A 27,093-nucleotide genomic window follows, 5' to 3' on the forward strand; every position below is an offset into this window, starting at 1 on the left:
ACATCCCCAGAGTGACCCATGAGAGGAGCCCACAGAGCACCAACCCCACCCACCATTGCTGGGGTCGATGGCGACATCAGGGCTGGGCACAGCCAGGCGGAAGGTGACATCCCCGTTGCTCCCCGAGTCGGAGTCAGTTGCGCTCACGGTGAGAATAACGCTGCCAGCAGGTGTGTGCTCTGGCAGCAGCACCTGCAGAGGAGGAAACCTCAGTCAGTGTCTGGTACCCCCTGCCCAGAGCCCCCAGCAGGGCTGGGAGTGGGTCTGGGGTTGGCCAGGGAGCCATAGCCAAGGTGGCCCAGCACTTCACTGGCCAGGACAGCCATAACCCAGAGGCCTGTGCTCCTTCAAGCATCCCTGAGGCTCCCCAGCCCCTTGCCTGGGCTCCAGAGCTGCAGCACACACTGCCTGAGACAGCCTTCATCAGGGACCTGTCCGTGGGATCCCACGTCTCACCACAAACATTTGTCCAGGCTGTGGCCCATCTCCCACCCACTCTGGCCTCCCCTCTGTGCCAGCCCATTCCAGTTGGACCTTCTGCAACTGGTTGTGCCCCTTGCAGGGGCTGGTCCCAGGGTCACCTGTGTGGTTTCAGCCCCTTCTACACCGCAGCATGAGGGGTGTCAGGATGTGGTTGGGAGGCAGGAAGCGGGGCCAGGAGGGGCTCAGACCCATCCTCTGTGCAGGTGACCAGGCAGAAGCCACAGAGGGCTCGTGCGGGATGGCCCGCGCTGCCCGGCACACCTGGTGCGCAGTACCTGATAGAAACTCTGGGTGAAGGTGGGCACGTTGTCGTTCACGTCCTCCACGAGGACGGTGAGGTTGGCCTCGGTCTCGTGGCGTGTGTCGGAGGCGCGCAGGGTGAGGGTGTAGTGGCTGCGCTGCTCGTGGTCCAGCGGCCCCGTCAGGGCGATGCGGCCCCCGTAGCGCAGCACCCCGAAGGTGCCCGCTGCATCCCCCTCCAGCAGCAGCGTGTAGGAGAGCGCAGGGCCCGAGTCCACGTCGTTCCCGGTCAGCTGGGCTATCTGGGTGCCCAGCAGCGTGTCTGTGGGGAGCAGAGGCGTAAGCAAGCAGCCCCATCCCCCTGGAGCACACGTGGCTCACCTGGTGGGAAACCAGGTCATTCTAGAGCCTGAGCACCAGAGAGGGGAGCAGATACCATGGGAGAGGGAGATGCTAGGGGAAAGGAGAAGGTCTTGGGAGCCTGGCAGGACAGGTGGAGGTTGGCATGGACACAGAGTACACTGGCTGAGGACTGTGAGCAGGCAGGGCCAGTGCCTGCAGCCAGAGCTGTGGCAGCTGGGTAGGGGCCTGGGCTGAGTTGGGAATTCAGATGGCTTCCTCAGGACACAACTGCACCACAGGGGTTGTGCCAGAGAGCTTGGGGGGCTCAGCCAGAGGGTCGGTGTGACTCAGCCTAGCCTGCCTGGGGGCTCCTCCCCACCCCATAGCGCCCATTACACCCCAGCTCCAGCCCTCAGTGCTGCAACACTCACTCTCAGGGACACGGATTTCCCAGGGGACCGGGATGGTGGGGCTGTTGTCGTTGACGTCCATCACCACCACGGTCAACGTGGCTGAGCCCACGAGTGGTGGCGTCCCTCGATCCATCGCCGTCACCACCAAACTGTGGGCAGGCACAAGGGTCAGACATGTGCCCACATGTGTGAGGGAGCACCTCACACGTGAACACCACCTGGGACATGCACTGCACACATGCATAGCACCTGGGACATGGACCATAAGTGTGCACGGCACCTGGGATGTGCACTGCAGGTGTGCACAGGGCTGGAGCATGTGCATGTGGTGGGGAAACCATGCACAGCAGCTGAGTGTCTGGGGTGATGGATCTGTGAGGAGCATTCCCTGGAGGTGTCTAAGGACAGACTGGACATGACAGTGTCACGGTCTAGTTGACAACATGGTGACTGGTCATAGGTTGGACTCAATGATCTCAGAGGTCTTTTCCAACCTAATTGATTCTGTGATTCGGTGATCTGGAGAGCACGTGTAGGAGCAGATACATAAAGAGAACGTGTGGGGCAGGGGGTGTGGGTACCTGGGGGGCACGCTGGGGCAGGGCAGCAGGTGTATGCACTCCTAAGGCACGTGTTGGAGTCTGGAAAGTGTGTGGGTACAGACAGAGCACCTTGCGGGGTGCAGGCAGGTGTCTGGGGCTCTCTGGCTGCTGGGGAACACTTGGAACCTCTCTGGAATGGTGAGAGGTGTGTGGATGGAAGGAATGCCCCAGGCCTTCCACACTGGGAGACAGGAGAGAGGGACCCACATCCACCAAAGCACAAGTTGGGAGGAGAAAATGGCCTGGGGGGCCACACCTGAGCCAGGTGTGTGGGAAAGGGCAGGTAAAGACTCAGACTCTCAGTGGGGCGTTTGCCAGCATTTCATATATGTGCAGGCAGAGTGGCTGAACATGTTCAGAGCATGCACACATGGAGAGGGGCCCAGAGGGCCTGGCTGGATGCAGGGGACATCTGGGGGGGCTCAGTGTAGTGCAGCAGCCTGGAGCCATGCGGCAGGACACCAGGGTGCTGTGCTCCGAGGTGGGAAGGGATTGAGCAGATGTGGTGTGGATTAAGCAGGCAGGAAGGGAGATGGATGAGCCCAGGGCCCCCTCACAATCTCCTCAGCTCTGCAGAGACCCAGCTGGGCCATGCTTAGGCTCATCTTGGCCATCTGCCTCCTGTGTCCTTCACTCACACACTCACACTGACCCTCAGCTCCTGCTGCTTGCAGAGCCATTTCACAGCCAGGCTGGGACAGCTTTGGGGGCACCATGGACAGTGTCCCCCATGCCTTGGGGCTGTGCTGCACAGCTCTGCTCTGTCCTTGCACCCCCCCAGCCGGGCTGCACTCACCGGGTCTGGGACCAGATCTCCCTGTCCAGGATGGCAGTGGTGGTGATGGTGCCGGTCTGAGGGTCGATGTGGTACAAGCCTGGCATTGGCAGGGACTGGTTGATGGCGTAAGTCACCTGCCCATTTGCTCCCTGGTCCAGGTCATCTGCCAGCACCTGCAAAGCCACATAAGATTCAGCTGTGGAGCCCCTGAGGCAGGACCTGTGTACAGGTGCCAGGCCCAGGCCCGTGTAGCCCCCACCCCCTCACCCCCCCCCCAGGCCAGGGCTGAGGCATCCCTGTTTGTGCCCCAGCCCTACCTGGATGACAGGTGAGTCATAGCTCTGTGACTCCCAGATGAACGCCACGTAGTTCTGCAGCTGGAAGCGGGGCAGGTTGTCGTTCACGTCCTGGAGGTTGAGGTTTATGGCCATAAAGCCAAAGGAAGCCACGGTCTCTGCCTGGATCACCAGGCGCAGCCGAGGGCTGGCCTCGAAGTCCAGGCTGCTGGAGTCCTGCACCGAGATGGCACCTGGGAGGGGGAAGAGTGGGATGGGGAAGTGAAGGGGGGGGTGATGCACTAGCATGTCCACCTCTCATCCATCCCTCCCTCGATTCATTCCTCCATTCATCCATCCCTCCCTCTGCCCATCCATCCATTCTCAGATGGACAGGACAGATACATCGAGCCCTTCCCAGCCCTCCCCACATTGGCAGCTTCTCATTGTCCCTGAGAACTGCCTCGGGTGATAAATTCCACATCTTGCTGGGGACAAGCACCTCCTGCTGACATTACAGCATGTGCCAGTCCCCCCACCTGGAGACCCCCCCAGAGGTGTGGAGCAGAAAGAGCTGTTCCTATCATGACACAAGCTCATCCAGCTCTGAGCCAGAGTCACCTCACTGCAGCTTTGAGTCCAGTAAGAGCCTTGCAAAAGGCTCTAAGGACAGACACCCACTGCCACCCACCCTGAGCCATGGGCACCTTGGCTGCTGCAGCAATAAGGTGTTGCTATCCTACCTAGGAAGGAGGAGGGCAACCAGCAGAATGTACTAAACCAGTTGGCAGCATTCCTACAGGCATGTGTTCACATGGAACAAAGGGAAACTGAGCTCCTATGGCTGAATTCCTGCCCCAGAAGTCCTGTGGAGCCTCTCTGCAGCCTGTTCCAGCATCCACATGAAACAAGCAGCTGAACCACTCCAGTGGCAGGGATGCAGTGGCAGCATCTGGAACAGCTGTGTGGCTTTGGACAAACCTGGCCTGTGTGAGAGCTCTGCCACCAGCTTTGCATGGGGACATGGTGACAAGGGTTCCAGGGCACACAGTGAACCAGGCCACATGTCCAGGAGTGGACATGGGTGGCAGCTGCCCACACAGGGGCCTGGTTTGGGGAACAGCCACGTCCTCACCTCCCACCACCTGTGGGCTGGGAGCTGGCTGCTCTGTTGTCTCCCTTGCACCCCCTGCCTCTGTAATCCTGCTAGGCAGCTGGCACAGGGCAGGGGTCAGATCCATGCCAGCCCTTCTGGTCTCCTCACTTCTCCAACCCCTCGTGTCTGCCTACAGCACTGGCCCCTTGCCCTGGGAGAAGGCAGGGCAGCATCACAGACAGGCATACAAGACTTAGAGACAGACATGTTTTAAGGGAAAAACCTTGTATTCTGGATGCTTTGCTGAGGGCAGTGTTTCCTCAGTGGAATGAAGTGGCACTGCCACAGTGACCGTGCGGAGCCAGGATGTGCCCAGGGTGTTCTGGGCACCATGGGCACACGTGGCTCGAGCAGGGGCACGGCAAGGGGATGCAAAGGAATAGGGATGATGGGGAGTGGTTCTGTGCCCCCACAGCAGTGTGCCATGCAGTCCAGTGTCACAAGAAGTGCAGCAGAGTCCTGCTCACACAGCTCCATAGCCATGTGATGCTCACTTCCAAACTTCAGCCTCACACAGACCCACTCCTGCATTTGCAGCAGGAAACCTGCAACTCAGGCCGCTCAGGACTTGGTGGGGCCACGGCTGTGTGGGGGCCGAGACCCCCCCTTAGGATGCAGGGGGCTGACCTGGCCTCCCTGCAGTGCTGTGCTGGGGGCAGGGGGGGGCTCGCGGTGACACCGAGGTGCCGGGGGGGCCGTACAGTGCTGACGGGACGCGTGGTGACAGTGGACTGCTACAGGCACCCTGATGTCAGGTGGGCTCTTCTGCATGGCTGAGCATTGCCTGCTGTGCCCGTGGGTGACTGACAGTGGCCAGTACTTGGTCATGGTGCCGAAGGATGCACGTTGTGCTCTGCCGTGGGTGGCTCACAAACACCTGCACAGTGGCCATGGGCTGAAGAGGGCACAGGCACAGTGTCAGTGAGATCTCTTGGGTCTTGTTCCAGACCTAACCACCCCACGGGCACAGGAGCTTTAGCAAGAAGTTCCTGCTGGATGTCTGGGCTCCGAGGACCATCTTTTTCCTGTCACAGAATCCCAGGCTGGCTTCAGTTGGAAGGGACCTTTAAAGGTCATCTAGTCCACCCTCCTGCCATGGGCAGGGACACCTTCCACTAGCCCAGGTTGCTCCAAGCCCTGTCCAACCTAACCTTGAACACTTCCAGGGATGGTGCAGCCACAGCTTCTCTGGGCAACCTGTGCCAGGGCCTCCCCACCCTCACAGGGAAGAATTTCTTACCTATATCCCATCTAACGCTGCCCTCTGAGATTTTGAGGAAAGGTCCAGTTATGGGAGGACCACAATAGCAGTGGGAGCAGTGCTAACAGCCACTGGACAGTGACAGGGCAGTGTCCACATCCCAGTCCCAACACCTCTCAACTGACAGATACAGAGTTGTGGGCAGTGTTCCCGTGCCCTGGGGGCCTCTGAGCAGCCAAGCAGGCACAGGCAGAGCTCCCCAGGTGTTCCTGGAGCTGTACCTGAGCTAGGCTGGATAAGGAAGGTGTTCCTCTCATTGCCGCTGACAATGCTGTAGGTGATGTGCCCCGAGGAGCCCCCCGTGTGCACAGCTTGGACACTCGCCACTACAGTGCCTGGGAGAGAGAAAAGGTGTGAAGGGACAGCAGAGACTCAGGACAGGTGGCAGAGGGTCAGGGTGGCATGTAGCAGCATGTGCTGTACCACAGGAGCACCGCTCTGCCCAAGGACACTGCTGACAGGGAACACAAATACTAATGGTAATGTTGGGCTGGGAGCCTGGAGTTGTGGCACCTTTCCATGGCACCTCTGTGGTCTGTGACCCTGGAGACCTTCCAGGAGCACCTGGGTGTCTGTGGCTGCCTACAGTGATCTGAAAACCCTGAGGCCAGCCCACAGGGACACCACCCTGACCAGCCTGGGCACCAGTCAGACCATGTGGTCCCTTGGGTCTGCCCAAAGCATAATGGGGCTTCCTCAGACCCTGCAGTGCTCCCTGGTCTGAGTTCCCCACAGCACTGCTCCCACCTCCCCTCCCGCCCTGTCCCATTCCATCCCAGTGCTTGCTCTCCCTGCCAGCAGGTACCTGGGGCAGCATTTTCAGCCAGGACCACATCGCTGGTGCCACGGGGAAAGCGCAGCCCCCGGTATGGCTCCTCCTGCACGTGGATCACGACCACCCCAGTGGAGGAGAGCGCCGGCTGCCCCAGGTCCGTGGCCAGGACAAAGAGTGTCCGCTGGCGCTGGCTGAGTGAGCCCAGAGGCTGCAGCAGCTGGATGTCCCCCGTGTAGGAGTTGATGGCGAAGGCAGAGCTGGGGGTGGTGAGTCGGTACAGGATGGAGGCGTTGGCACCTGCGTCCCTGTCCTCGGCCCTCATCGTGGCCACCACCTGTTTGAGCGGCGTGTGGCGGGACAGGTTGACGGTGAGCGGGCTGTGCAGGAAGGCCGGGGCGTGGTCGTTGACGTCTCGCACTGTGACGGTGACACGCACGGCCGCGCTCTTGGGCTCCCACGGTGCCGAGTCCACCGCCTTGGCCAGGAAGCTGTAGCTGGGCTGGCGCTCCCGGTCCAGCACCTGGGTGCTCTGGATGCGCCCGCTCTGTGGCTCCACCTGGAACATGCCCAGTGACTCATTGCCCAGGTAGTAGGAGACCTGCCCATTGGTGCCCTCGTCGGGGTCCTCGGCCACCAGCTGGAGCACCAGGGCACCGACTGGCAAGTCCTCTGGCACCTCCACTGCATAGGTGGCCTGAGCAAAACTGGGTGCGTTGTCATTGAGGTCCAAAACCTGCACAGTCACCGACATGGTGGCACTGCGTGGGGGGGAGCCGTGGTCCTGCACCACCACAGTGAGGCTGTAGGAAGCAACTTGCTCCCGGTCGAGGGCACGTGCAGTGGACAGGACACCAGAGATGGGGTCCAGGCTGAAATCCTGCCCAGGGTCTCCATCTGGAAGAGAAGAGGGGGAGTAACAAGGCACCATGACAATAACTGGAATGAGGAAGGCCCTGGACAGCAGGAAGCCCACCACCATGTGGCCTGGGAGGGTGGGGAGAGTAAGCCCCAGTGGGACCAAACTTCCTTGGGTCAGGTCCATTTGCAGAACTGACTCCAACCACACATAGGCCAGTGCTGCTGCCATGGAGGCTCCCCAGATACAGCAGAGAGCTTACTTCGCAACCTGTGAATTCACAGGTCAGAGCAGTCAGGAGAGGTGTGGAACTGGTCTAAGCCTGGGAAACCAGACATGAGCCTGGGGAATGAGGAGTGGAGCCTGTCCAGACCTTGGGGTGCTCTTTACTGGGGGCAGAGAAATTGGAGGGCTGAGAGGTGGCAGCAGTGCCATGCAGTTTGGAGCAGCAGAGAACTGAGGTGGGAACAGGACCTGCCGCTGTTGATGTCCCCAGAGCCAGGGGAGCACAGAAGAACCACCCTTACCCAGCCCTGCACTCCCACTGCACCTCACCTGCCACTCTGTATTCCAAGCGCCCGTTCTCTCCGCCGTCGGGATCGGTGGCCCGCAGGGTGTAGAGTGCTACGCGGCTCTGGTTCTCGGGGACCTCCACAGAGCAGGACTCGCTCTCCAGCTGTGGTGCATGGTCGTTCTCATCGCCCACTGTGACCCGCACGGTGGCCTTGGCGAGGCTGGGGGGCAGGCCGGCGTCCCGCGCGTACACTGCAGGACACAGAGCGCCCCGCCCATATGCCAATACCCAGGCATGGGAGCACCAGCATTCCTGCACCTCCAAACCACCCCACAGCCCTGCTGTGCCCCATAGACCCCCTTCCCTCCCCATGGCCTGCCTTCCCTGCAATGCTCCCCACCCCAGCAGCAGGGAGCCCCTATCTACTCCCCTGGCCCCCTGCCTGCTGCCCCCCATCACCTACCCGTCAGCACATGCTGCTCCTGCTCCTCCCGGTCTAGGGCACGCGTGGTCACAATGAGCCCTGTCTGTGGGTGGATGGAGAACGGCCCCCCAGAGAGACCCCCATAGGACACCTGCCCGTTGGCACCTGCGGGGAGGAAGGAGGTCTGACAGTGGCCCAGAAGCAGCCCCAGTGACTCATTCAGCTCCCAGCCCTACATCTGTCTGCTCTCAGCTCCCACCCGGGCTCACAGGCTTAGCAAGAGGGTGGGCTTGCTCCCCGGGGGCAGAGAGGTGTATGGGGGTCCCAGCCCAGCTGATGGAGGTGCACATGGCCCAAGGAGCCCTTAGAGAACAAAGGCCACTGGCCGGGGGGAGCAGAGGAAACCATAATCCCTGTTCCATTCTCAGCTTCTACCAGGATCCAGCCCATCTCCCACCTCCAGGCCAGGTGCTGATCCTTCTCTCTGGTCAGCCAGGCTCTCCAGACCAGCAGAAGCAAGCAGGGTGTGCATCTCCCGATGGACCCTGATCGAACTGGGCAGCTCACCCCTGTGTGTGTCCTCACCCAGATCCCGGTCCGTGGCCAGCACCTGCAGCACCGGACTGCCTGCGGGCAGGTTCTCCATGATGTGGGCTTCGTACTCAGGTTTCTCAAAGGCAGGAGCCTCATCGTTGACGTCCAGCACCAGCACGGTCAGCAGCTGTGTGGCGGAGCGGCGTGGGAAGCCATGGTCCATGGCCACCACCGTCAGGTTGTGCTGTGCCACTTCCTCCCGATTCAGGGCTCGCACGATGGAAAGAGCACCTGCGGGCACAGCAGAGGGGCGAGCTGGGACCAGCGGCGCTGGGGCAAGCTGGGACCAGTAGCACTGGGGCTGAGAGCTCTCGGGACAGGTCTACTATGAGGCTGCAGGCACTGGGGTCTGCTGGGACAGCCAGGTCTCAGAGACCAGCAACACTGTGCCAACCAAATACTGGGCTTTGGGCTCCCTGCACCCCTAATCTCCCTCCTCCAGGCTTCCCAGACCATGCTCTCCTCCCACGCACCATGCAACATCCCCGTGTACTTCTGCACCCTCCTCAGCCTCCATGTTCCCAGTGTCCACGCTGCCACCCCTGCACACTCCTAGCCCTCACCAGTGCTGGGGTTGAGGTGGAAGCGGCCGTCACCATTGCCTGCTCGCAAGGAGTAGCTCACACGTCCATTCTCTCCCAGGTCGCTGTCCTGGGCCACCACGTGCAGCGCCACGAAGCCCGTGGGCTGGTCCTCCATGATGCTGACAGTGGCCGGGGAGAGGAAGACGGGCGTGTTGTCATTCTCATCGGTCACAAACACGCGGGCGGTGACGGCGGCTGAGCGGCGCTGGCTGATGTTGCGGGCCTGGTCCGTGGCCTCCACCACCAGCAGGAAGGAGGCAGCAGCCTCCCGGTCGAGGCCCTGGCGCAGGGTCAGCTGCCCCGAGCGGCTGTCGAGCTGGAAGGGGGCCCCAGCGGGCTCCAGGTGCAGCAGGGCGTAGCGCACCTGGCTGTTGGGGCCTACCCCATCCCCATCCAGTGCCTGGAAGGTGAAGATGGAGGAGCCAGCCTGGGTATTCTCCGGCACCACGATGGTGATCGGGTCTTCGGGGAAGGTGGGCGCCTGGTCGTTGCAGTCCTGCACGTGGATCTGGACCAGCACCAGCCGGCTGGAGGGATAGCCATGCTGCGTGTCCTCGGCACTCACCTGGAGCACATGCCGTGCCCCAGCTTCATAGTCCAGCTCCCGGGCAGCATAAATCTCCCCTGTCACACTGTCGACCACAAAGGTGCCGTCCCCACCACCTCCTACCACCGTGTAGGTCAGCTGTCCTCGTGCAGGGGCATCCGGGGGGGCCACCGAGCCAATCACAGACCCCGGCTTGACCCCCTCGAGAGGGTGCAGGGTCAGCATGGTGGCATCAGGCCGTGGCAGCACACGGGAGGATGGCAGCACCTGCGAGGAGAGGCAGCAGTGAGAGGCACACGCAGGGGGCTGTGTGCCAGGGCACATGCTGGAACACAGGAGGGTCCTTCTGGTCCTTGGGGTACACTTTTCACTGTGAAGGTGCCCAAACCCTGGCACCAGAGAGGTGGTACAGTCTTCAGCCTTGGACACAGCCAAAAGCCACATGGATGACCCTGCATAAGCAGGGGGCTGGACAAGGTGACCTCCAGAGGTGCCTTCCCTCAGCCACTCCTTGGGCCTGTGACTGTGTCAGATACCGCAGAGGCAACAGACAGCAGCAGAAACAATTCTGCAAACATAAGCAAGACTGGGCAAGAAGAGAGGTCATGCTCATCCCAATGGGATGTACAGGAAGAGAGAGAACCCAGTATGATCCCAAGATAAATAAATACTATCTCTAATTTTATTAGAGATACTGGAGTTAATTTGGGGATGAGGTGCACCTGTGGATAGGAGAGAGAATGCTGGAAAGGCCACCACAGTGTGATCTGAATGGAAAACCCACTGAAGAACTCAGCACACTCCTGTCAAGGAGCTGGGGAAAATGGGAATAACATCAAAGCTGTCAGCCCAGAGGGGATCAAACCCAGTGACTGTCAAGCAAACCCTGTGTTATAGGGGTGCAAACCAGCACACTGCGGATGGCCAGCCTGGCCTCAGTGCTCTGGAGGCTCCAGAACAGCTCTGCTGACAAGAACAGTCACAGACATGGTGTAAAAAGGAAATGGTATCAAACATATCGTGGGTGGCTGAAGGCAGATGTGCCAGGCTAACACCAGGCTCTGCTCCTCAAGAGAACGTGGTGTATCGCACTCGCCTGCGCTGGAGCTGGGCTCTGCTATGGGAGCACACACAGAGCTCCCAAACTAACAGGGGAAAGGCAGAGTGGGGACAGCTGTGTGACAGAAAGGGGAGTGATGGGCAGGGCTGGTGGGGATGGCACAGCATGGAGAGTCAAATGGTCCTGACACCTGCAAGGACAGTGACAGGAAGATGCGAAACAGTGTTTTGTGGGAGTGCCTTGATGGGGGGAACCAGGGTCTCTGCTGTTAAAGGAAGCTCATTACTAACAGAAGAGAAAGAACGTGGCTGTCCGGGCAGCACGAGGCAGGGAGTGCCGAAGTGACACAGATGTGAGGGACGTCCTGAGGGTGAGAACAAACACCCTGGGGGTCAGAACACCCATTTCAGTAGATGGTGGGAAGATGGATGATGGATGTCTCTGTGCAGGGAACCTCTGAATTCTTCCTTGCACCAAGGTATGTAGGACAGAATTGGCTGTCCGAGGTTTGATCAGAAGGCAGAACTGTGGTTGGCCGCTTTGGAAATGAGAACATGTGCAGGGGCAGATGGACTCATCTCTTCCCATTCCAGGTTCTCCACAAGGATTTTAGGGCTGGATCAACAGCTGAGCAAGGGCAGAGGTCCCCGGAGATGAAGGTGGTGGAGGGTGAGGAGGTAGGGAGAAAGGCTGACAGGTAGCTGGAAGGTGTTCTTCAAGAGGCGAGTGAGGGGTAGATGGTACAGGGACAGGAGGAACTGGGGTGCAGGGATGAGACGAGCTGGGATGCAGGGACAGGAGGAGCTGGGGTGCAGGGATGAGACGAGCTGGGATGCAGGGACAGGAGGAGCTGGGGTGCAGGGATGAGACGAGGTGGGATGCAGGGACAGGAGGAGCTGGGATGCAGGGACAGGAGGAGCTGGGGTGCAGGGATGAGACGAGGTGGGATGCAGGGACAGGAGGAGCTGGGATGCAGGGATGACACGAGCTGGGATGCAGGGACAGGAGGAGCTGGGATGCAGGGATGACACGAGCTGGGATGCAGGGACAGGAGGAGCTGGGATGCAGGGACAGGAGGAGCTGGGTCCTGGGTACCTGGACGCGGACGATGGCTGACGTGCTGCGAGGCACCGCGCCGCGGTCGCTGGCTGTCACGGTGAAGATGTACTCGGCACGGTCAGCCCGGCGCAGAGCCGTGGCCGTCCGCAGCTCTCCAGTAGCCATGTGCAGGGTGAAACGCTCTGCCCAGGCTCCTGCAGAGAGAATTGAAATGCTGTCATGGAGAAGGGAGGGCAGGGCAGGGTGGGAAGGAAGGGCAGCACAGTGTGGGGGTCCTGGGCAGTGGGCACCCATCTGCCTGGGTGATGGCTGCAAGGCAGAGCAGCATCAATTCGCCAGTTCTGGAGCTCGTACCTATCAGTGAGTAGATGATGGTCCCATTCTCCCCCTCGTCGGGGTCCTTGGCCTGCAGGGAGGCGACCAGAAGTCCCGATGGCTTCTCTTCCAGCACCTGCAGCACAGCCCAGGGAGCAGCTGAGTGGCACAGGGCACTCTTCAGATCACCCCCACAGCTCCCCAAGCATGGCACGGGGTCTGCACTCTCCTGCACCAGCCTTACACCTTACCCATCGCACAGACCCCCGGCAGGACCCACAGGTTGTGCCTGAGGCTGGAAACACGGAGGAGTCTGCAGAGACACTGGCCAGTGGAGGTTCTGCTTCCCTTTTGCCCTGTTTCACAACCTGCTCAGCAGGGTGGGGGGGCACTGCAGGGTTGTGGGAGGGCACTATTTCACCCATGTTACACCCAGAGCCTCTGCAGATAGGAAAGTGCAGGGCTCCATGACAGTCCTGGTTCCCTCTGCCCCAACAGACCCCTTCAGCTGCCAATGCCAAGGCACGAGCCCTGACAGCCCAGTGCCAGCCTCCCCGGCCACAGCCAGTGATCTCCTCAGTTCCCACATCCAACCTGGGAGGTTTGCTACCTCTGGAAATGCAGCTAGCAGATCTTCCTGGGCTCAGGCACCTCCACTCGGGGATTTTCCCTTCCCTCCTTTGTTCCTGCGTAGCACTGACTGTCTGTCTCTGGGCACTTTAGACCCATGTTTTATGCCAATGCAGCACAAGACCATTGAGAAATCAATCACACACATGCTCTGGTAACCCCACATCCTGAGGGGAGTTATCAGCTTCCCCTCAGAGACCACACATAACAGCATTGCCCACAAACATCTTTCCTGGATAGTTATGGAACTGGACGCATCCTCATCAATGCTCCTCAGCACCTGTCAGGTTTTGGGATCACCCTCAGCAAACATCCCTTTACTGCTGCAGACATGCCTCCTCCAGCACAGACTCCTTGGTGGAGCAGGATTCCTGCTTGGCACAGGCCCTGCAGTTCCTTCCATCCCAGCAGATGCCAAATTCCCACCCCAAGGGGACAGATCTCACATTTCCACGCTGTCAGCACATCCCAAGGCACAGACCACCTTCCCAGACCCAGATGTGCAGTGTGATCTGTGTCTCTTAATGCATTTAGGAAAGGGACAAGTGGAATCTGAGCAGGACTTCAGAGGAGAGGCTGCGGGCTCCCAAGTGGAGGTGAGGGCCAGGGCTGTTGCCCAAGCTGCTGGCACTGTGCTAGAGCCCTGGAAGGGAAGACCAGAGGAGCTGGACTCATTCAGCCAGGCCAAGCAGTGCTGGGACTGCACTCTGTAAACATTGGGAGAGGGAGGGAAATTCCAGAGAGAGAAGAGAGCTTTTTAAGCGAAAACACAATATTGGCACAAGAACAAATAAGTATAAAATGGTCAGAAATTAGTTTAGGCTGGAAATGAAGAGATGGTTTCTAGTACCAGATCAACGAATCTGGAACAGCCTTTCACAGCAGTGATGGAGGCACAGACCTAAATATAGCCTGGCTTTCGATGAAAGGAGAGCCTGTGTGGACACCTCTCCGTGGGGCCACGCTTCGGAGGCCCCTTCCAACCCCTCCCCACCACAGGCCAGGGCAGGGTCTGCCCTCACACTGTCCCTACTGCCCTCAGTCCAGACACGACTGAGGCTCTTGCTCAGTGGGCAGGGACACGTTGCCCTCCCATGAGGAATGGATCTCTTCAAGGAAGGCAGAGACTGGGCAGAGGAGTTACATGAGCAGCACTCACACAGCCCCGTGTCCAAACGCTCAGAGAGGAATAAACAGCAAGAGCAGTGGCTGTGCCTCTGCAAACTGGTGAGACAGTGGCCAGGCCACCTGAAGGTTGCTGCAAACACCAGCCTGGTTCCAAACTCACAGAGCCATTCTGGCCACAGGCACAGCTCTGGCAGAGGCTGGCAGTGGATGTACAGAGAAGATGTGAGAAACATGGTACGTGTGGAACAATCCTGCTGTGAACCTCCCCGGCTCCCAGCCTACTGTGGCTCAGACACTTCCTGAGCCACAGATCATATTTGTGTTCAACAGCCTTTGATGGATATTTTTTTCTTTCCATGAATTCATCTAGTTTTGAACGCATGCAACTTTGGGCAATGATTTCACAATTTAATTATGTTCTGCATGAAAAAGTGCTGCTTGTGTTTATTTTAAACCTGCTGCCTGGTCAGTTCTTATGGAGCTGCCCAGTCTTGTGCTGTAAAAAAGCAACTTCTCATTTCCCCATGACTCTCTGCACGCCTCTGTGATATTCCTGCAGCTTCATCCCTGCCAAAGAATGTCCAAGTGTTTCTTTTCTGCATGGAAACCATTATCTGCCAGAGATGCCATTAACATCCTTTTCTGAACCATTTCTAGCACTTCTGCTCACTTCAGGAACGGAGCCGGGCAGAGAGAGTGGGCAGAATCTGAGGTGGTGTAATGATGTTTTCTGTCATTCTCTGTTCCTTTTCTAATTAAACTCAGAATCTGATTTGCCTCTTTGCCTGTGCTGAGCCTGCGGTGACACTTTCACAAAGCCACAGGCTTCTCCCCAAACTGAAGCAGCCAGTTCAGAACCCACCACTGTGTAAGTCCCATCAGTGTCTCTTTCCAGTCAGAAGCAGTGATTTCATCTCCCATCGTCTTTCCTGACTGAACAGTGAAACATGATTCTTCTACAGTTTTTCACTGGGAGCCCTCACCTTGATTGCTGTGAATAGACTAGTGACATCAACCTTCACCTCTTAGGAGGATACAGAAGAACAGCAGCACCAGGGGCATCTCCTCTGTGAAAACAGACCCCTTTTTCCTCCCCTTTGTCCCCTCTTCCCTCTCCTAGTGACCATTCCCTGGGAGGATCCATTACTGCAGACCCTATGCGGAAACCCCTGGTCCTGCCAGCATGTCACCAATGTGCTTCAACTTAGAATCCCCCCCAGAAGACACTCTTCCAGCTGATGCTGGAAGGTGCTGACATGGAGCCCTCCTCTGCTTTGCCTGATGCACACCAACATGAACACAGCACCAAGTATGTCTGAGGGAATCACAGAGCTTTGTGTTATCATCCAGTTTTCACTTTTCCCTCCAAGCCTCTCTTCTACACCCAAACCATGGCTAACAGTGGGCTCTTCCTGTGCTTCCTACCCCTATTTCCAGTAGGAGAGCTGCAAACCAAAGTGCCCAAACAGGTGTTTGCTCAGAGCTGCTGCAGCATTTACCTGCCATCAGGGCTCTGAACCCATCCCAGCTTTGCCCCATCCCCTGAAGGACATACCTGCTTTTGTGGTCCCTTTGTATAAGCAGAGCCCTCCTAAGCTGTAGCAGGGCACTCGCAGCACTTCGTGCCCCCAGACACTGGGATCAGCTGCAGATCCTGCCGTGCAGCATGTCACAGGTGTCCCCACACAGGAGCAGGGCTCATGTGGACCCTGGCTGCGAGCACTGCTGTGTTGCAGAGCCCGTCCAGCGCAGCCTCAGCCATGCCCTGGCTGGCTGCTCCCTCACCTGCTCTGGTCCCAGAGTGCTGCTCAGAGAGAGGGCAAGACTAACTGTCTTCTCTGCCTCCTCCAGGCCCTGGGAGATGCGTTCACCCAGGCCAAGCCCTGCTAGCAATGTTGCCAGCAGATCAGGGCACGCAAGAAGGCATCTGGGCAAGGGATGGCTGCACCCTGGAACATGAAGGGAAGCAGCAATGAACAGGGAAGGCCTGGCCGGAGCTGCAGAGTGTCCCCAGGTCCTGTGTCACCCAGATAGGCAGTGACCACCAACACAGATCTGCCTGCTCTGCAGGGGGTGCGTGGCTCAGGCAGCATCTGTGACAGAGAGTGGTTTCCATCACTGTGACGTGTGTGAGCCAGCCCCACGTGAGGGGCTTTGAGCACACAGCCTGACATGCAGTGTCCAGCCACAGGCTGTCCCTGTGCCAAGGAGATGAGGCCAGGGCTCTGGCTGCTCACTGTGCTCTGCTGCTGCCAGCGATCCTTGGTGACTCCCATGAGCCCTTGCCCCTCATGCTGCTCTTAGGGACGTAGCAGAGCAGAGGCAGGCAGATGTGAGGCTGGTCCTCACCCACTTCTCCTGAGCAGCACCCACATAAGTGGGTCTGCAGCACATGCACTGCCTGGTGAATGCTGCCACCAGAGTGCTGAGGGAAAGCTGGCAGCCACAGTGGACTCCCAGAAAACCATTGTGTGTGCCAAGCCCAGCTGTGCACTGCTTTCTAGACCTACCAGAAGTAAGGGTGGCTGTACCCAAAATCCCCAGATCTAGGTGATGGCATCCTGCACCTTCCCACCCACAGTTGCTTACCCTGGCTCTTCTGGGTCAGGTTCAGGGCTCCTCTTGCCATCCCTCCCTGCAGGCACATGCAAGCCAAGAGCTTCTGTCTGCTGGCCAGTCTTGCTGGTGCCAGAGCCCTCTGCAGCCCTTGCCTGCTCTGTCACCAGGATGTCTGCATTGCCCAAGGACATGCCCATCCTGCCATGTCTCAGTCAAATTTGCCAGACTGCCCTGGCTGCTGCATATGCATAGATCTGACTCGTGCCTGCTCATCTCCCACCCCAAAACTCTCCTGGGTGTCCCCACCCCTCCCTATCCCCCAGCAGAACTGCCTGTCCCATAACCAGAGGCTACCTGATCCCTGCCTCATCAGCTCTCCAGCCTGTGCCTCTACCTGCACGGGCAGCTCCTGCCCACTGCCCACGTGGAGGAAAGCAGGAGCGTTGTCATTCTCATCCAGCACGGTGACATAGATGGTTCCGGTGGCACTGCGGGGCGGTGCTCCCCCATCCTGCACAATCACCAGGAGCTGGAAGCTGGACTGCTGTTCCCGGTCCAGGCTGTGCTTGGTGCTGACCTCTCCTGTGAGGGAGAATCCCAGAAGGGTTTGGGTTGGAAGGTACCTTCAAGCCCATCTTGTTCCACCCCGCTGCCATGGGCAGGGACACCTTCCATTAGACAAGGTTGTCCCAAGCCCTGTCCAACCTGGTCTCGAACACTTCCAGGGATGGGACAAGCACAAGAAGTGGGAACACGGAGAGGTGGGGACACAGCTCGAGCCCTCTCTTAGAGCAGAGCCTGTGCTCAGCTGTGTTGTTCAGGTGTGTTGCTGGAGCCCAGCATTGCAGGGGCAGGAAGGTGCCTATTCTGCTGCTGCACTGGCCTGTCTGCCATCACTGCTGTCCTGTCGTGGGCTTTCCCACCAGTCAGCCCCACCTAGAAAGCCAGGAGTCTCTCACCTGTCTGTGTGTGGATAAGGAAGTTGGGATCGTGCTGGAGCAGGCGGTAGGTGAGCCGGCTGTTCTGCCCCGCGTCCCGGTCGCTGGCCGTCACCCTCCCCACGCTGCTGCCAGGAGCCTGGTTCTCAGGCACGGTGAAGAAGTACCGCTCCTCGCTCAGCCGAGGGCTGTTGTCGTTCTCATCGGTGATGCTGATTCGCACGGTGCTGGTGCCGGTTTTCCGGGTGTCCCCCGCGGCCCCGCCGCCTCCCACCGAGGCCAGCACCGTCAGCACGTACAGGTCCCGCATCTCCCGGTCCAGGGCGCTTTTGACGTACAGCCAGCCGCTCTCGGGCACGATGCCGAAGCTAGCGGCGTCCCCGTCTGCACGCAGGTGGTAGGTAAGGGCTGTGGATTCCACATCGTGTGCCAGGGCCCTCACCTGCAGGAAACGGGTGGAGACGGGGACACCTTCCTGCACCTCCACGCGGTAGGTGAGAGTGTCAAAGATGGGCCCGTTGTCATCCTCGGCTTGCACGTGCACCAGCAGCGTGAAGGTGGAGCTGAGCTGTGGGACGCCGCTGTCCCGGGCCATGATGGCCAGGCTGTAGGCCGAGCTGGCCTCAAACTGCAGGGCCCCGAGGAGCCGCACCGCCCCCGAGGTGCGTTCCACGCTGAAGGTGCCCTCGCCCCCTGACACCAGCTCGAAGGTCACCTGGCCGTTGGCACCGCTGTCACGGTCCTCGGCCTGCACGGTGTAGACTGTAGTCCCAGGTTCTGTGGCCTCTGGCAGCAGGATGGAGTCGGAGGGGCTTGGGAATGCCGGCACATTGTCATTCACATCTGACACAGAGATCTTCACGCGTGTGTTGCTGTAGGCAGGGGGTGAACCACTTCGGGCCTGGACATCCAGGATGAGGACTGCCTGGGACTCGTGATCCAGAGGCATGCTGGTGCGGAGCTGCCCCGAGGCCGAATCAATGGAGAAGTAGCCATGAGGATCCCCCGAGGAGATGGAATAGAAGATGTCATCAGCATGACCTGTGGACAAAGGGATGGAGACAGGAGGAATGACAGCAGGCTGGGCAGCGCTGGCTGTGCCGGAGGTGGTCTGAGATGTCCAGCAGCACTGTGCCCATGCTCATGGATGCATAGGTGTGTGTACAGACATGGGTAAGCACACATACTGAGCTGGGTGACAATCATAGGGTGCACGTTCAGACGTGTGTGTGTGGAGCTCCCAGAGCTGGGCTGCTCTGTGAGGAAGTGTGGTGGGTGCTGGACCTTCAGGATGGTGTGGGGACAGGGAAAGTGACGGCATGCGGAAGGGGCGATGCCTTACCCGGCGGGTTGTGGGCCTGGACAGCCCCCACGCTGGCGCCCTGCGACGTGTCCTCGGGCACAGTGAAGAAGTACTGAGCTTGCTCAAAGACAGGAGGTGAGACCGTGCCCTCCACGATGCTGATGTTCACCCGGGCGTTCGGCTGTGCCTGCAAGCCCCCCCCGTCCTGCGCAGAGATCACCAGCTGCACCAGGGTGTTGGCTTTGCCGCTCAGGGACCATGACAGGGAGATGACACCTGGGGAAGAAAGCCATTGATGGGGCACTATGCTGCACCCCTGTCTGTCACTGGGCTCCAGGGGATAGGCCAACCCATAAGCTGGAAAAGACAGATCAGAGGGGACAGGAAACAATGTGAATCATAGAGGGAGCTTGCTATGGAGGAGCCGGAGTGAAGGAGAGGAGCCCTCCCAGGAAAGCCTACCCAAATACTCCCCACTCAACCTTACACCCAGCCCTGAGCTAAGCAGTGGTAGAGGCTGAGGGACACGAGCCAGAGGGTAGGTCTTGGGAGAGAGAAAGGAGGGGAGAGGGCTTTCTAATGTGGGGCACAGGGTGAGAGTCATGACACAGCAGGTGGGTCCTGGGCTATGGGGAGGCTTTGGGACTGAAGTACCATAATTGACAAGCCCTATGAAGGAGGTGACCTTGTGTTAGGAGGGCTGGTAGTGCCTGTCTCATCCCAGTTACCTGCAGGGAACTTGGGAACAGTTTGCAGATCCCTCAATGCACCTTCCTGTCCTGCTGAGAGCCCCCGCCACCGCACGCTCATGCGCCCACCTCCCCAGCAGAAATTGCTCTGTCTTCAGTGGCCAACGCAAGGCAGAGCAGACATAGTCAGTGAGAATGGTGGAACCAAGAGTGACAGATACGGAGGAGAGTTAACTGAGCCGGGAGAGGAGGGAACTGGCAGGGACAAGAAACAAACCAGGATACGGCTTGATGGGGCAAAGCATCAGCACGCAGGAGGAAAGGCACAGTGAGTCAGGGATGGGGAAGGGGGGAGAGGAAGGAAGATGGGACAAACGAGGAACAGAGCAGGGAGCAGAAACAAGAGGTCACGGACTGAATCTGGGAAGGGGCTGCCAGAGGCTCAAGAAGTCAAACAGGGAATGATGTGGCAGGGAAAAGAACAGGCATACTCCGGAGGCAGACTGTACTGCTGAGGTGTCCAAGCATTGATACACAGGCTTGCTTTGACATTTCCCATATCACAATGCTCTGGTTTCTGCCTGCTCTGGCTCCCTGACAGCTCTCACCTGTGTCCTTGTTGAGGGAGAAGAGCGGGGGCGAGTTTCCCAGCACAATGCGGTAGGTCACTCTCCCGTTCAGCCCCTCATCCTTGTCGTTAGCAGTGACACGCAGCACCGCTGTCCCTGGCATGCTCTGTGTGCTGATGCTGGCAGCGTACTCCAGCGGGTAAAACACTGGCCGGTTGTCATTTGTGTCCTCCAGGAACACCTTCACGTACACCATGGAGTTCAGGCCGCCCTGCAGAGGGACTAGGTCAGAGACAGTGCAAGGGCAGCAGCACCCCTTGCACAATGCTGAGGCAGCAGCACCGCGTCCCACGGCCTCGCCAGCACTCACCCCATCCACAGCAGTGATGGTGAAGTCGTAGGCAGACGTGCCCTCGTCGCGGTCCAGGGGCTGCTCCGTGCACAGCTGCCCCGAGTGCTTGTCAATGCTGAACTGCGTGGGGACAACGCTGCCGATGCCAGAGCCAATGGAGTAGGAAAGAGAGCCAAACGCGCCACTGTCTGCGTCTGTGGCTGTCACCTGGGTCAGGGAGGGTACTACCTTAACAGAGCAGACCACCAGCCAGACCCAGCCCTTCCCCATCACCACACCCCACTGCCACCCTCTGCTCCATGGTCCACAGCCACCACGCCGTCCTCAGAGAAGATCATCGTGACGCAGAGTGACAGTGACTGTCTTGAGCCTGCAGCTCTTGTCCCACACCAGCCACCGCTTCCCCTGCAGCCCTCCCTGCAGCAGGACAGGGCTCCCAGGGCTCACTGATGCAGACAGTGCCGTGGGCAGTGTTGTCCGCAGCTGTGAGGCACCCTAGGATCAGCCTGTGCTGGCGGGTCCCTGTGAGGGGACATAGAGGAGGGGGAGCACTGTGTGCAAGAGCTGCTTTCTATCTCCAGCACTGCTGCGGGTTCCTCACCACCCAGGTGGCAACTCCCTTCTACACCTCTGGGGCAACATCCATCACCCAGGTCAACAGACTTGCCTTGGCAAAAGAAAAGACCATAGGGACAGGGGGAACAGAAAGGCCGAGGCTCACCAAGATGCCAAGGACCTCACAGTCAAGCACCCCCATTGCCCCCCACATGATCAGCCAGCCAGGGACAACCTGCACGGCAGCAGAGCTGCCCCTGCCTCTCTGTTCCTTCTTTTCTCAAAGACACTCAGGATGGGACAGGAAGAAAGCCAACCCCCTGTCACCAGAGCCCTGGCTCAGTCCTGCTTTCAGAGCTCTGTATCCAGCAGCCCCGGGTGCTGGGGATGAGGATGGAGAGTGGCATTGCCCTGTGACAGCCCAGCCTCACTCAGCCTGGGGCACAAGAACTGAACCCACCGCGACAGACACAGCAGGAGGATGAATGCTGCTCCCTGCTTGCCCACCTCAGTTCCTCCTACGGCTCCTACAGAGCTCAGGTCAGCAGGAACCAACTCCTGACCCCACATCCCTGCCCACAGCTCCTCCACCAGCTGGGAGCTCGGCAGAGAACAAAGCTGGGGGATGGAGCCGGGGGGAGGCAGCTGGGCCAGGCCCGGGTGAAGTGGAGTTCAGGCCTCGTCAGCCACAGCTCCTCCCTGCAGCGGCCATGGGGCCTCGGCTCCCGGCGAGGAGCGCAGGAACGCCGCGAGCGCGCCAAGAGAGGGCCCGGCTGGGGGCTGCGAGCTCGGCCACCGGGGACGGGGGGACAGGGGACACGGAACGGCCGGGCCAGGAGGGAACAGTCAGCCCAGCAGGGGTGGCACCACCCTGCCCTGACCAGGAAGAGGAGGCAGCACCTGCAACACCCCCGCCAGCCCCGATGGCTGCGGTCTGAGGGGCTGCCTGCAAGGAGAAGCTCAGAGCACATCTCCAGTGAGCACCAGGCTCCTGTGCAGAGGATCTGCTTCCCAGCTCTGCAGCAGCTGCCAGAAGAAGCACCATGGAACAGGATCCCCCCTCCCTGCTCCAGCTGCAGAGCACTCAGAGACACAGGTGTCATGACAGAGCTGGGTCAGGAGGCACTTTGGGAAACTGGATCCATCTGCTCCTCTGGAGCTCACCCTTCCCTCTATAGCCCCAGCCTCTCTTGCTGGGGAGCTGCTCACTGGAGAGTGCAAATCTGACCTCACTGACATCACTGGAGCTCATCTGAAGGGTACCAGCGGAGTGGCTCCATGTTGGCTGTTGTAACTGGGGTACAGCCCCATACCCACACCCCAGTGTGCAGCTGGGCCTGGCCTTGTCTCCCTTGGATGGGTGATGCTAAACTGGTGCCCAGAGAAAAGCCACAGGAACAGGAAATACTTGCTGGAGCAGGTAATGGGGTTGGCTCAGTTTGGGGCCGCTGAACACTTTGCTTTGTGCTCTGCCACTGTGTGCAGGAGGGAGGCTGTGGCTGGCACACCCCCAGCCCCAGCTCCCTGCCCACAGACCGCTGACATCCCATGTGTGCATCCCATGGGATGGGGCTGGCTGCCTGCCTGCGGGCCGCCCACACTCAGCAGGGCCTGACCGAGGCCCCAGGGCAGCAGGATCCCCCATACAGCTGGGTGATGCCTCCTGGGGACTCCTGAGAGACATCACAGGGGTCCCCCAGCCACCAGGTACGGCGGCCACCTCATTTCAGCTGGCACACAAGGCTGCAGGCTCAGAGCACACACGGTCTGGGAAACGGACACATTTTTAGCTGTGAGGGTAATTAGCCACCAAAAGGGCTCATCAAGGCCTGCGGTGAGTTCACCACTCCTGGAAATTTTTAAAACAAGTCTGGACATTTTTCCAGGAACTTTGCTAGAAGCTAACGCAGGGCAGCCCCAGGCTCTGTATTTAGCATCCACCCCAAATCTTGAATCCACAGCTGGTTTTACTGTAGCTCACTCATGAGACTCCTGATGTTTGCCTGAAAAACAGAGGGAAATGGGGTCAAGCTGCCTTTGGAACTGCCCAGGAAACACTCCACTGGGGCTGTGCCAGTCCTGCTCCTTGAATATGTGGGAGCAGGAGTCAGAGCTCTGAGCCTGAATGGAGCCTTCACAGCCCCCTCATCTCTGACTTTTGAATGGAGTCCCCACAGCCACTAAAGGCTTTAAGCACAAGGACATCAATGCTCCGCCAGGAAATCCCTGAAATAAAGCTGCCAAGGAGGCAGCAGTACCTGGGGAAGCCAGGATCACAGACCCCTGATCTCACAAAGAATTCCAATGTCCCTGGCCAAGCAGGGGTGGCACACAGCTGGATCTGCTGTTCACTAGAAGGGAGCACTGACTGGGGATGTGGCAGTTGGCAGCAGGTGTGACTGCAGTGGCCATGAAGCAGAAGGTGCAGAATCCTAAAGGGAGTGAGGAAGGAGAGAAACAGAGGTACACACCCTGGAGTGCAAGAGAGACTTCAGCTTATACAAGGAACTAGTCGATGGAAGGGATCCCATGGGAGGCAGCGCTGAAGGCCAAGGGAGCTCAGGAAAGCTGGCAAGCCTTCAGGACAGCACAGTGCAGAACAGTCCATCCTAGCGCTCAGGAAAGCAAGGAGACATGTCAGCAGATGGCCTTGGCTAAGCAGGGGCCTCAGGGCTCAGCTGCCATTGAAAAGGCAACGTATGCTAAGAGAATTGGGATTGTTCAGCCTGGAGAAGGGAAGGCTCTGGGGTGACCTGATTGCAGCCTTCCAGTACCTGAAGGGAGCTGGCAAGAAAGATGGAGAGAGACTATTTACAAGGGCCTGGAGTGACAGGACAAGGGGGAATGGCTTCCCACTGACAGAGAGTAGGTTTACATTAAATATTGGGAAGGAATTCTTCCCTGTGAGGGTAGTGAGGCCCTGGCACAGGTTGCCCAGAGAAGCTGTGGCTGCCCCTGGATCCCTGGAAGTGTCCAAAGCCAGGTTGGACGGGGCTTGGAGCAACCTGGGCTGGTGGAAGGTGTCCCTGCCCATGGCAGGGAGGTGGAATGAGATGAGCTTTAAGGTCTCTTCCAATCCCAACCATTCCATGATTCTATGAGATGGGAGGTGGGTATGGAGGAAAGCTACACAGTGTGAATTTATAAACATCACCAGGCATGTCAGGAGGGTGTCAGCAAAGTCAAAGTTCAAGTCGGGGTGAGACTTGCAAGGCGAACTGAGGGTGCCAAAAAGAGCCTCTACCACTGCAGTGGTAGGAAAAAGCTGAAGAAGGGCCCATTTCCAAGTGTGGTGGGTGATTTAGTGACAGCAGGCACAGATAAGACTGGGACACTCGATGCCTCCTCCACCTTGGTCTCCACCAGTTTCCCAGGCCTCCATGCTGTTCAAAAGGGTTCAGAGCTAACAGAGAGGGATGAAGATGGAGTCAGGATTTCTTTAATGAAGTTGATCCACATGAATCCATGGGACTCAACAGGCTGCATCAATGGATGCTGACAGAAATGGATTTATAGGGCTGCTCTTCACATGTGGTGGAGATCAGGGGATATTCCTGACAACTGGAGGGAAGTAAATATCACACCCCACCTTCAACAAAGGCCAAAAGGATCATCTGGGGATCTAAATTCTTGTCAGCCACACTTTGGTCCCTGGGAGAATCATGGAGCGACTTCTCTCAGAGCATGTTTTTGGCCACATGGAGTATCCTGGCAGGGAAGAGCCATCATGGATTGACTGTCCTGTTTGCCCTCTGTGATGTTACAATGATGGGATGTGGGGTCAAAGGGCTGACAGCTGTGGGTGACGATTGCCTTGACTTTAGGAAGGATTTCAACACCTTCTCCCACAATCCTCATATCCAAGGCAGGATGATACAGCTTGGAGGGCTAGACAACCAGGTGGGTGAAAGACAGGTTGGAAGGCAGGCTCTGAGGGGAGAGGTTCATGAGCTGTGCTCTGCCAGGAAGTGGTGATGAGGGAAAGGAGCTGGACTGAAGTGACAGATGAACTACATCCTTTCTGTCACATAATGGATGCAAATGAACTGGCATGTGCCCTTGGGACCAGAGGACGTGTTAAGGGACTCAGGGGATGAACCCGGTGCTGTGTTTTGAAGCCTTTTCCTTGATAGGTGTAGAAGAGGATGCTATCATGGGGTGGGAGGGGGGGCTCAGGGAACACACCTGGGGCACTTTCTGCTGAAATCACCCACTGAACAGTGTAATTACATGGAAACGCAGCTGCTGGCATCCAATTCCCAACTGGATTTTAATCTGGCCAGGGATGTCAAAGTCAAGATGAAGAGCTTCCATAAGTGCATCAGTGACAAAAGGAAGGTTAGGTAAAATACAGGACCACAGCTGAAGGAGATGGGGAACCTGGTGACACAGGACATGTAAAAGATTGGGGTACTTAATGCCCTCTCTACCCTAGTCTTTACTAGTAAGAGCAGTCTTCAGAAATCCTAGGCCCCAGAGACCGGGATGGAAGCTGGAGCAAGGAAGATAGATCATTGGTTGAAGACAAACAGGTCACTGAATTCCTAAGCAAACTGGACATGTGTCCTGGGCACCCATGAGTGCTGAGGGAGCTGGCAGACGCCACTGTTAGGCCCCTCACAATAATCGTTTCTCAATCACAGTGTTTGGGAGGAGTGCCTGAAATCTGCAGGAAGGTAAATCTCCTATCTTCAAGAGTAAGCAGCAGGATTCACTGCTCTACTCTGGCCTCCAACAGGGAGGCCTGGAGACACACCATCTATAATGCTGCTGCTTCCTTTGAGAACGCACACAGGATCACTCTCGAGGAGAAAAGACAACGCAGAAAGAATCATGTCCTGTCGATCCCATCCAAGGACTCTTTCTGCTGTGCCTTTTGCAACCGGACTTGTCTATTTCACATTGGCCTCTTTAGCCACCAGCGTGCTTGTAGCAAATGTGGGTAGAGTCCTTCCCAAATCTTTGTTTGTGAAGCCCAGCCATGATGACAGGTAACTACAGACCAGTCAGCCCCACCTTGATCCCTGGGAAACTGATGGAGCAGCTAATCCTGGAAATCATATCTATGCACAGGAAGAACAGGGAAATCATCAGGAGTGGTGAGCATGGTTTCTCCCAAAGGCAAATCATGCTTCACCCACTTGATAAACAACTGGTAGATGATAAAAAAGGAGTGGATATTGTCTATCTGAACTTCAGGAAGTTCTTTCACACTCTCCCCCCTAAGATCCTCATGGAGGAGCTGTTGGTGAATGGGCTGGATGAGCCAACAGTGAGGGTGGCTGGAAACGGGCTGAATGGCTCCTGTCCAGAGAGTGGTGATCAGGGGCACAACACCTACTTGGAGGCCAGTAACTGGCAGTGTACCCCAGATGTCAATCCTGGGTCCAGTCCTGTTTGGAATCTTCATTGATGACCTGGATGATGGGGCAGTGCATAGCCTCCCCTCAGCACATATGCAGATGACCTCAAACTGGGAGGAGTAGCCTGATATGCCAGAGCTCTTGTCAGTGGTGCCCAGTGCCAGGATCAGAGGCCATAGGCACACAGCAAAACACAGGAGGGTCCCTCTGAAAATCAGGGAGCACTTTCCCACTATGAGGGTGACCAAGCTCTGTCACAGGTTGCCCAGGAAAGTGGTGACATCCTGGGCAAACAATTCTGGATGGTGCTGCTTGTGCATGGGGGGGTTTTACTAGATTATCTCAAGAGGTCCCTTCCAAACACAACCATTCTATGATCTCCAAAGACCCTCCTAAACACCCCAGTTCCCCATTGAGCTCCAGTTGTCCAAGAGAGCTGATCTGCTTCCCCAGCCCTGCACGACAGCCCTGACCACACTGGGCAGCAGCACCTGCTACCTGCCCCTCCTTCCTCCCAGGTGTGGTGAGAAGACTTAGTTGGAGTGCCCTGCAGCTGGTCAGAACAACACCTGGTGGGAGTGCTGTGGCCATCACAGAGCAGAAGAGGACGACACAAGAGAGCAGCAAGATGGCTCAGGGCTAGGCAGAAAGGAGCCAGAGCACCAGCCTTAGAAAAGGAAGCGGGGTCCTGGGCTAGTGTGCCTCTCCCCACTGCATTGAGAACTGGGA

The 27,093-nt window shown here is 58.2% G+C and overlaps 1 protein-coding gene across 2 annotated transcripts in view; it reads right to left on the reverse strand.

Moving 5' to 3' along the window:
* Positions 1–27,093, reverse strand: part of DCHS1 (dachsous cadherin-related 1) — a 45,345-nt gene that overhangs the window by 5,340 nt on the left and 12,912 nt on the right. Inside the window, exons 1-19 of one of the 2 annotated variants that reach the window (XM_064647247.1) lie at positions 21,509–21,717; positions 20,465–20,653; positions 20,134–20,365; positions 18,876–19,112; positions 17,555–18,574; positions 16,990–17,177; positions 12,318–12,414; positions 12,000–12,157; positions 9,277–10,111; positions 8,705–8,944; positions 8,159–8,284; positions 7,737–7,946; positions 6,356–7,219; positions 5,772–5,885; positions 3,176–3,387; positions 2,877–3,031; positions 1,497–1,627; positions 759–1,045; positions 54–192 (exon numbers count right to left, since the gene is read on the reverse strand). In XM_064647247.1, coding sequence (XP_064503317.1) covers positions 54–192; positions 759–1,045; positions 1,497–1,627; positions 2,877–3,031; positions 3,176–3,387; positions 5,772–5,885; positions 6,356–7,219; positions 7,737–7,946; positions 8,159–8,284; positions 8,705–8,944; positions 9,277–10,111; positions 12,000–12,157; positions 12,318–12,414; positions 16,990–17,177; positions 17,555–18,574; positions 18,876–19,112; positions 20,134–20,365; positions 20,465–20,653; positions 21,509–21,571 — 5,497 coding nt within the window. In that variant the 5' untranslated portion in view covers positions 21,572–21,717. Of the gene's footprint in view, positions 1–53; positions 193–758; positions 1,046–1,496; positions 1,628–2,876; positions 3,032–3,175; positions 3,388–5,771; positions 5,886–6,355; positions 7,220–7,736; positions 7,947–8,158; positions 8,285–8,704; positions 8,945–9,276; positions 10,112–11,999; positions 12,158–12,317; positions 12,415–16,989; positions 17,178–17,554; positions 18,575–18,875; positions 19,113–20,133; positions 20,366–20,464; positions 20,654–21,508; positions 21,718–27,093 lie in introns of those variants that run through there. The other variant, XM_064647245.1, reaches the window with a different exon arrangement.

Source organism: Pseudopipra pipra, chromosome 2 (assembly GCF_036250125.1).
Source record: "Pseudopipra pipra isolate bDixPip1 chromosome 2, bDixPip1.hap1, whole genome shotgun sequence".
NCBI lineage: Eukaryota > Metazoa > Chordata > Aves > Passeriformes > Pipridae > Pseudopipra > Pseudopipra pipra.